Source organism: Sprattus sprattus (assembly GCF_963457725.1).
Source record: "Sprattus sprattus genome assembly, chromosome: 21".
NCBI lineage: Eukaryota > Metazoa > Chordata > Actinopteri > Clupeiformes > Clupeidae > Sprattus > Sprattus sprattus.
The window spans coordinates 11,907,884-11,917,026 of record NC_137919.1 but is presented as its reverse complement, the minus strand read 5'-3'; the positions used below and the strand labels follow the sequence as shown (position 1 = coordinate 11,917,026).

Below are 9,143 nucleotides of genomic sequence, written 5' to 3'. Positions count from 1 at the left end.
GGTTGAGAGTCTGAAGACAAGCGGGCAGAGGAACAGCTGGCATAGCGGGCAGGCACCCTGCAGAGGGAAGGACGGGGACAGGGATGGGGACGGGGGCAGGGCGACAGTCCCTGGATGCCCTCTCTTGGGCAGGGACACTGCAGCCCTCGGGGGGTGTGTGAGGCGACCCCGCATGACCTTTTGACCCCGGGGGCTCTGAACAGGCCGGAGAACAGCTGGGGAGGCCTGGGGGAGAGGGAAGACGGGAGGGAGAGAGGGAAGAGGGGAGGGATAAAGAGAGAGGGAAGAAGGGAGAGGGAGAGAGAGGGGGAGGGAGAGATAGAGGGGAGGGAGAGAGAGAGAGAGAGGAGAGAGGGAGGAATGAAAGAAAAAGAAAGCCAAAGTTGAGAAAGTTCTACAGCGAGAATGAGTGAGAGAGGGATTTTGGACATAGTACAAATGAAGAGAGAGAGAGAGAGAGAGAGAGAGAGAGAGAGAGGAGGGTTGGAGTGTTAGAGAAAAAGACAGATTTTGTCACAAGCAGTGATGGTGAAAGGGAGAACAACGCCAGAAGGGGAACAGGCTAGTCCAAGAAAGGGGGGAGTTAAGAAAGAGAGAAGAGAAGTGAAAGGTCCCTCTGTCAGCGGCTCTTTGGTCCATCTCCCTGCGGCTCCATTGGCATATCAGCGCAGTCCTCCACAATGGCCAGCTCTGGACATACACACACACACACACACACACACACACACTCTCTCTCACACACACACACACTCATACACACACTCACACACATACTCTCACACACACTCACACTCACACACACACACACTCTTATCAGATCTGTGGGAGTGGACTCGGACAGGCAGCCCCGCCGTCAATGCAGCCCACAAAGAAAGAGAGAGATGGAGACAAATAGAGAGCGTGTAAGAAAGAGATGGAGACTGATAGAGGGAGAGAAAGAGGGATGGAGAGAGGGAGCGATAGAGTGGAGGGGGAGAAGGTCAGATGGTTCACATAAGGTCCCAGGGCTATGGGGTTTGCTTCCTGAAGGGAGGGAAGAAAAGTGGAAGGAAAGAGAGAGAGGGAGAGAGATGACGAAAAGAGGAGTGAGAGAGAAATGGAGTAAGAGGAGTGAAAGAAAGAGAGAGAGAGATGAAGAAAGATGAGCAAAAGAGAGATACAAAGGGAGTGAGAGAGAGGGAGAGAGGGATGAAGAAAAGAGGGCGAGAGAGAGGGAGATACAAAGGGAGTAGGAGAGGGTGGGAAAGAGAGAGAGGGAGAGAATGATAAGAGAGGAGAGATGAGGAGAAGAAAAGAGAGGGAAGAGAAGGAAGGGGAGGGGAGGAAAGAAGGCAAAATTGTACTGAGAATAGGATGTCAAATGAGAGGAGGAAGGAGAAAGAGAAGGAGGGAGGCAGGAGATCAAAGAGGTGAAGAAGAGTGTGCAGAGGAGAGGTAGGAATTGGATGAGTACAAAGAATTGCAGCATAAAAAAGAGAGATGGAGAGTACACTCACACACACACACACACACACACACACACACACACAAGGGAGAGAGAAAGCTGACGAGAGAAAAAAATGAATTAAGGAGGGGGAAGGTAAGAGAGGAGGAGAGGAGAAGGGGGTGAGAGGAAGAGGAAAGGGGAGAGGAGAAGAGAAGAGAGTGAAAAGGAGAGAACAGGAAGAAGAGAAGAGATATTAGCCAGGCCTTTCTCAACAAACTCACATATATAGTTGGTTGGGTGAAACTGGGAGACAATGGCTCTGTCTCTCTCTCTCTCTCTGTCGCCCTCTCTCTCTCACTCACACACACTTAGATCTGTTTTTTAATGAGGGGTAAGAGTATCCCACCCCAGGAGGAATCACAGCTCACTCAGCGAGAAGAGTCAGGCTTTTATGTAATTTTACACACACACACACACACACACACACACACTCACACACAGCTTCTCTGGCTCGGTTTCTGGTATACACAAAAACATACACAAACTCACTCTGCAACGGTCTCTCTCTTCCTTCCTACCTCCCTCTCTCTCTCTCTCTCGCTCCCTCTCTGTCTGTCTCTCTCTATCCCTCCCTCTCTGTCTGTCTTTCTCTATCCCCTTTCTCTTACAAACACTGACACTATTTGCCTCTCTCTCTCTCTCTGACACACACACACAGACACACACACCTTTAATTAAAAAGGGGGCTGATTGGGTTTCTAATGATCGAGCGGAGATATGACAGCACAGAGGGGCCGAAACATGAGCTGCCTGCCCTCTGCTCCGGCCTCGTGATTTAACACAGCACTGTGTGTGTGTGTGTGTCTGTGTGTGTGTGTGTCTGTGTGTGTGTGTGTGTGTGTGAGTGTGTGTGTGTGTGTGCGAAAGAGAGAGAGTGAGTGAGTGAGTGTGTATATGTATACATGTGTGTGGATGAGGGGTCTATTGTGTGTGTTAAATTCATGTGTGTGTGTGGGGGGGGGGGTTGTATACTGAGAGGCACCTAAAACCCTTTTTTATGAAGCCCTGCTGCCAACTGATCCCTCACCACACAAACACACACACACACACACAAATGCGTACACACAACTCCCCAGACTTTAGGTATAGCTTGTCTGACATTATTAGTCTCAAGCCCTCTGTTCTTTCTTTCTATCTTTTCCAATGGAGTTGTGTGTGAGTGAGAGTGTGTGTGTGTGTGTGTGTGTGTGTGTGTGTGTGTGTGTGTGTGTGTGAGTTGTGCTCCAGTGTCCCTCCTTTTTGCTCTCATTTGAATGGATTCATTATCATAATAAAAAGCACATGCTCTCTCAGCAGGACACACACACACACACACACATGCTCTAACCTCTCCCTCTCTGTGTCATGTTCTGTGTTTGTCACATGTGATTAACATTGGTCATCTCAGTGATGCTGTGTCATGTTCTGTGTTTGTCACATGTGATTAACATTGGTCATCTCAGTGATGCTGTGTCATGTTCTGCATGTTCTCCCTTAGGTACAGTGACACAGAGCGAGAGAAGGACGTGAGAAGGAGAGAGAGAGAGAGAGAGAGAGAGAGAGAGAGAGAGAGAGAGAGATGTCACAGAAGAAGATTTTCCTAGTTTTGGTGGCCATCAGCACAGTCAGTCTGCTTCTCCACCTTGGAGGCCGTCTTAGCTGGTGAGTGTGTGTGTGCGTCTGTGTGTGTGCGTCTGTGTGTGAGTGTGTGTCTGTGTGTGTGTGTTTGTGTGTAGGATAAATGTTGTAGATGCATGATTTAGCATACACACTGTACATGTATGACTGTCTGTGTGTGAGTGTTTGTGTGTGTGTGTGTGTGTGTGTGGGTGTGTGTGTCTACATTTATGTTATAAGAAATGTAGATACAATTGTCCTGCTTTTGTCTCTCTCCCTGTCTCTGTTCTCTTGAGTAAAACGTCATCCCATGACAATGAAACATGACGGTTTAAACACTTAAGATTCGAAACGTTTGTTTTTATACACTATTGGATTCATACACTGAACAAGCCCTAATGGATTGTGTCTACAAGACTTGCTGGTGTTTGAAAGAGCGTGTGATTGTTTGAGAAGGAGAATTATTAAATATGTAAGAGGGTTTGGCAGTGTGTGTGATATTGTATCAGTGATGGCGAGTGGAAATAACCTCTCACATAGAACTCATATATGTGTGTGTGTGTGTGTGTGTGTGTGTGTGTGTGTGTGTGTCTAGGACCATGGAGGCCTTCAGCCAGGGATGCTCCTCATTGCCTCTCGGCCCGTGGCGCCTCTCCTCCTCCGCTGCTGGCATCAGCGTCGCCGCGGGCACGGGCAAGCCCAAGCACACCAGCGTGGCGTTCCTGAAGACGCACAAGACGGCCAGCACCACGGTCCAGAACATCCTCTTCCGCTTCGCCGAGCAGCACAACCTCACGGTGGCGCTGCCCGTCCCCGCCTGCGGGCACCAGTTCTGCTACCCGCACCCGTTCAGCAGCCACTTCGTGCACCCGCACACCACGCCGCCGGACGTGCTCACCAGCCACACGCGGCTCAACGTGGGCGAGATGCGGCGGCTCATGCCCAACGGCACGTTCTACGTCACCATCCTCCGCGAGCCGGCGGCCATGTTCGAGTCGCTCTTCAGCTACTACAACCAGCACTGTCTGAGCTTCCGCCGCGTGGCCAACGGCTCGCTCGACGAGTTCCTCCGACAGCCGCAGCTCTACTACCGCGCCGAGGAGAAGGACTCCATGTACGCCCGCAACACGGTAACCTTCGACCTGGGCGGCGACAAGGACCGCACGCCGGGTGACACGGAGTACGCGCGGAGCTTCACCGCCCGCATGGAGGACGTGTTCTCCCTCGTGATGATCGCGGAACACTTCGACGAGTCGCTGGTGCTGCTTCGGCGCCTGCTGAACTGGGAGCCGGAGGACGTGCTCTACCTGAAGCTGAACATGCGCACGGAGGAGTCGCGCCTCAGCCTGCAGGGGGCGCTGCCGGCCCAGATCCGCGCCTGGAACTGGCTGGACACGGCGCTCTACGACCACTTCAACGCCTCGCTGTGGCGGCAGCTGGAGCGGCTGGGCCTGGCCTGCGTGGAGCGCGAGGTGCGGCTGATGCGGAAGGCCCGCGACTGGCTGGTGCGCGAGTGCTTCGGCGAGGCCACGCCGCTGCTGCGTTCTGCCGCCCAGATACGAAACAAGGACCTGCGCCCGTGGCAGCCCAGCAGCAAGGTGGCCATCGTGGGCTACGACCTGCCCGTCAACGGCTCCGGACCCACGTGGGGGGGCTCTGGGGGGCAGGGAGGAGGGACGGGGGGAGGTGCAGGAGGAAGAGGAGGAGGAGGAAGAGGGGGAGGAATAACGAAAGACACGTGCATGAAGATGGTCATGCCGGAGGTGCAGTACTCACGGCTGTTGCTACGGTCACAGATGATAAGATACCGACAGGCGCACCCACACCCATCGCCCCACTGACGCCAGACACCCCCCAGCCCAAGATAGTTACAAATAAATAAGTAAATAACAACAAAAATAGAAAATCAGAGACTTGTGAAAGCCTTGAAGGGACGGACAGACCTCTACTAGAAGGACAGGGGCCTGCTCTGGTGGACCAAGCCCTAATCCAGGTCTCGACCATTACCCAGAATTCCCTGTCTTCATCAGGAGCTCCTCCAGCAGCTGTGCGGTGATTGGCTGCCTCAGGGTACCTCATCAGACACACTTGCGTCAAAATCAAAACGGCCGTTCCTCCCCAAAGATACTGAAAGATGGAAAGATTTTGAGCCCCCGTCCCTCCCCCAAAACCAAACAGACAGTGAACGGGCAGAAGAATGTGTGTGTATGGACAGCCTCTAGAATCTAGTGTGCTTCAGGATACACACAAACAACCTCTATCCTATCCTCCACCTACTCCAGAATCGTCCAGAGACAGAGACAGACAGACAGACAGACAGACAGACCTCCCTTGTGTCTTGGACCACCATTCAGGCAATATAGAACTTGATGATTCCAAGCAATGTTTATTTCTAGTGACACTGGATTGTGTGTGTGTGTGTGAGTTTGTGTGCGTGTGTGTGTGTGTGTGTGTGTGTCCAAGACAGTGAGTGTGTGAGAGAAAGAGAGAAAAGTGTCATTTGTTTGTGAGTAAAAGAAGAATGTGAGCTCGTAGCTGTACAAATAAGGGAGAGCTTTGTGTATCGTGTGTGTGTGTGTGCTTGTGTGTGTGTGTGCTTGTGTGTGTCTGTGTGTGTGTGTGTGTGTGTGTGTGTGTGTGTGTGTGTGTGTGTGTCTTTTCAGAAGCACTTGGGAAACAGACTAAGAGTAACATTAGGAAACTCAAACTAACTCTGGTAGCTTTGGGAGCACTAGACTAAAAGTAACAGTAGGAAACTCTAACCCTGGTAGCAGTGGGGGAACTGCTGCTCATCTTGACCGTACCTTGTGTCCTCTCATGTGTCCACCGCACCTAAATATTTAATGAACCAATCCCCAGGACCCTTCTGGTCACTCCACTCACAGAGGAGCAGTCTCCACCACAGTCCACCGTTTCCCTGCCTGCCCACCAGCTCAAAGGTGTTTAACTGTGAGTCCAAGCCTAAGATTATTCAGTCATTATTTGTAATTATTTATCCTGAAAGATTATTTTAACCTCTGTTTTTAAGATGTTACTTTTTATGAGAAGGGATGTGTATTTATTTTGGAGCAGCTTGAAGTTGTACAAGCCAACACTGGAATTTGTGTGTGTTTCAATATATGTATGTGTGTGTGTGTGCCTGTGTTTGTGTGTGTGCGTGTAGTTATGCTAGTCTCAAAAGTGGAGGTGGACTTGCGTTGTTCTCTTCCCCATCGGAAGCCTCCCACACACTGTTGACATGGCAACATGAGACAAGGTAACGTGCTCCGGAACCTTAGCATTTGATTATTTATTTCTCGCCGGGATGAGTTCTCAAATTGCGTCACCGTCTCTTTTATCTCTCCTGCTGTAATTAAAAGTGTTGGATGTTGTAATGGTTTTAAACATTCGTTCGTTTGCGAATGATCCCGGTTTTGTGAAAGACGGCGGTGTAACCGTTCATGCAGGACAATCAAGAAGGATCTAGCGTCACTGAGCCGCATGATGACACAGAAAACATTACGTTGTGGAGTAACAATATTTATTTGATCATTTACCAAGAATACGATTGGTCTATGTCATGTATTTGCAACTTGAAGATGATTTATTTTATTTTTTATTGGGACTCAAGTATGGTTGAAGAAGAATGAATTTAGTTAAAGCATTTTTGCACTTAGAGCAATACTGCACATGGGGGCCTGCTGTTCTCACTAGCGTTCTTACTCTTTCTCATAATCGCAAATCCTACACACAGACACCAAATAAACACTAAACACCATTAGCTGTATAGACATACTGCATTCCAAATCACACTACATAACATACCTTACACTAAGTGAAACGTTGTTAGAACACATGGAAGCACAAACGTTCCAAGGCTACTCTTTGTATTTGTGTGTAAAGAAATATGTGAGTGAGTGGCTTTACAAATAAGAGAGCTTTGTGTATTGTGTGTGTGTGTGTGTGTGTGTGTGTGTGTGTGTGTGTGTGTGTGTGTGTGTGTGTGTGTATGTGTCTGCTCTACAGATCTCACTTTGTCGGTGGAAGCAACCACGAATCAATAGAATTTGCTGGTTAAAGATCTCAAATTTTTTGTTAGTAAAAATGAAATGTTGCTGCTGTTATATTCGCTGTTATGAGTGCGTGAAGGATTTAAGAACTGAGCTTCGAATAGAGAAGATCATCCACAGTCGAACTCTGTGTCTGGACCTAGAACTTAAACAGGACCAACTCTCCTTGGACTGGTGAATCCTTTCAAATGACAAGCCTTAGGCCTGTGTGAGGATGTCAGTGATTTTTATGTATTAAAAGGAAAACTGTATGCCTGTTTTGAATCAAAAGTGCTCTTTAAATGTACATATTTATAAATAGTTCTGCTGTATGTGCTTTTTCTGTTAGCAGTTGATTTGCTTGGAGTTCTTACGTTTGTTTGTTTGTTTGTTTGTTCCTATTGTTTTCAAGACTGTTAAAAACACACAGACCCGTTATCTTATGTGTTTAATTAGTATTTTAGGTCTGCTAGAATAAGTACAGTCTTGAAATAGCGGTACAATCTTTTAATCTTCACCTGTTTGTTCATTTTTGTTACTTTTGGCATTCTGTTTTTTCTTTTTTTTTGACATTCTAGATAGCAGTTATTTAAATAAAGCAATCACAGAATGTTGTCATGTATGACGTGTAATGTATTGTGTGTTGTCTGCTAGCAGAATGAATGAAGCGATTCTGTTCACACACACACACACATGCACACACAGAGAGAGACACATACACACATGCAAACATACAAGCACGCACACTCACACAGACAGATGATGGAATTAAACACACATCAGTTCAGACACACCCCTACGCGAGATGAATTTGCAAACATGGGTTCATACAAACATGCACTGAGATGGATTTGTACACACAAACACTCACACATATTTATACACATGCACAAATTTGGATTTTGACAAACACGTCACACACACACACACACACACACACACTCTCTCCCTGGCGTAGGTGGTTAATCATAATAACTTATCAGTCAACCCTGCTAAGCAGCGGACCCCCTATCCTCACCCCTACACTAATCCTGACCCCTTTCCCCACCCCTACCCTAAGCCAGCCGCCCGACTCTCATGAGCGGACTAAAGCCAGGAGTTTTGTTTCCAAGGCAGTGGAATGGCCTGCTGAGGTTCTGGAAGGCGTCCCGGACAGGGATTACAGGGCCACTGCTGGCCCGCCCACTCACCTGTGTTTTAATAGAGTTCTCTAGTCTGGTCCACGGCTAAGCATTGCCCCTGCTGTCCTCTGCTAACAAAAAAAAAATCCACCTTTTTCTCTGTCTGTCTGTCTGTCTGTCTGTCTGTCTGTCTGTCTGTCTATCTATTTGTCTATCAATCTATATCTATCTATCAGTCTGTCTGTCTGTCTGTCTGTCTGTCTGTCCAGTGTTGCTGGTGAGGTGTTCATCCATGCTGCTCACACTGGTCTGAGTGCTTTAGGCACAGGGTTGTCCAGGCATGGTCCCAGGGGCCCCAAAACACAGGTGGGCTTGTCTGATTAATATGGAAGAGGTCTACTCTTGATTGGTGGAAAACACTTTCAAATGATTACATCATAATAGAGACGCCACAGAGAGAAGCCACAGACATGCTTAAGGACTCCAGGAACAGATCTGGGAACAGACAAGCAGAACAACCATTCAAACAGTGAGCCAAACAGGAACAGATCTGGGAACAGACAAGCAGAACAACCATTCAAACAGTGAGCCAAACAGGAACAGGAGCCAGTCTTTGAGTGGTAAATGTATCCCTCCATCATAAGTTACTGCTATCCAGATATGGAAGCAGGTGAATGAGGTGGCACTGCCAGCATGTCATCTGTTCTTACCTTGGTTGAGTTTAGTGGGTGTAGTGGGATTGCTATGGTTTGAAAGCACAGTGCACTGGTGAAGTCAAGAACAAGCCAGATGTCAGTCTTCCTGAGAAATGTGACTGTGAACAGCCGGCCCATGTGATGGGGGTCAGACCAGTGCAAGAGTAGATTGAACCCTTGTGATGTGGATCCGTGGTGCAGTCAGGTACAGTAGAGT

At 48.5% G+C, this 9,143-nt stretch overlaps 1 protein-coding gene across 1 annotated transcript; it reads left to right on the top strand.

Moving 5' to 3' along the window:
* Nucleotides 1-3,044: 3,044 nt before the first annotated feature.
* Nucleotides 3,045-4,923, top strand: gal3st3 (galactose-3-O-sulfotransferase 3; the record flags this gene model as incomplete). The annotated part of the gene is made up of 2 exons (XM_080860026.1): nucleotides 3,045-3,127; nucleotides 3,678-4,923. The coding sequence occupies 2 exons, from the start codon at nucleotides 3,045-3,047 to the stop codon at nucleotides 4,921-4,923; spliced, it is 1,329 nt and encodes a 442-aa protein (XP_080716152.1).
* Between the last annotated feature and the right edge of the window lie 4,220 nt (nucleotides 4,924-9,143).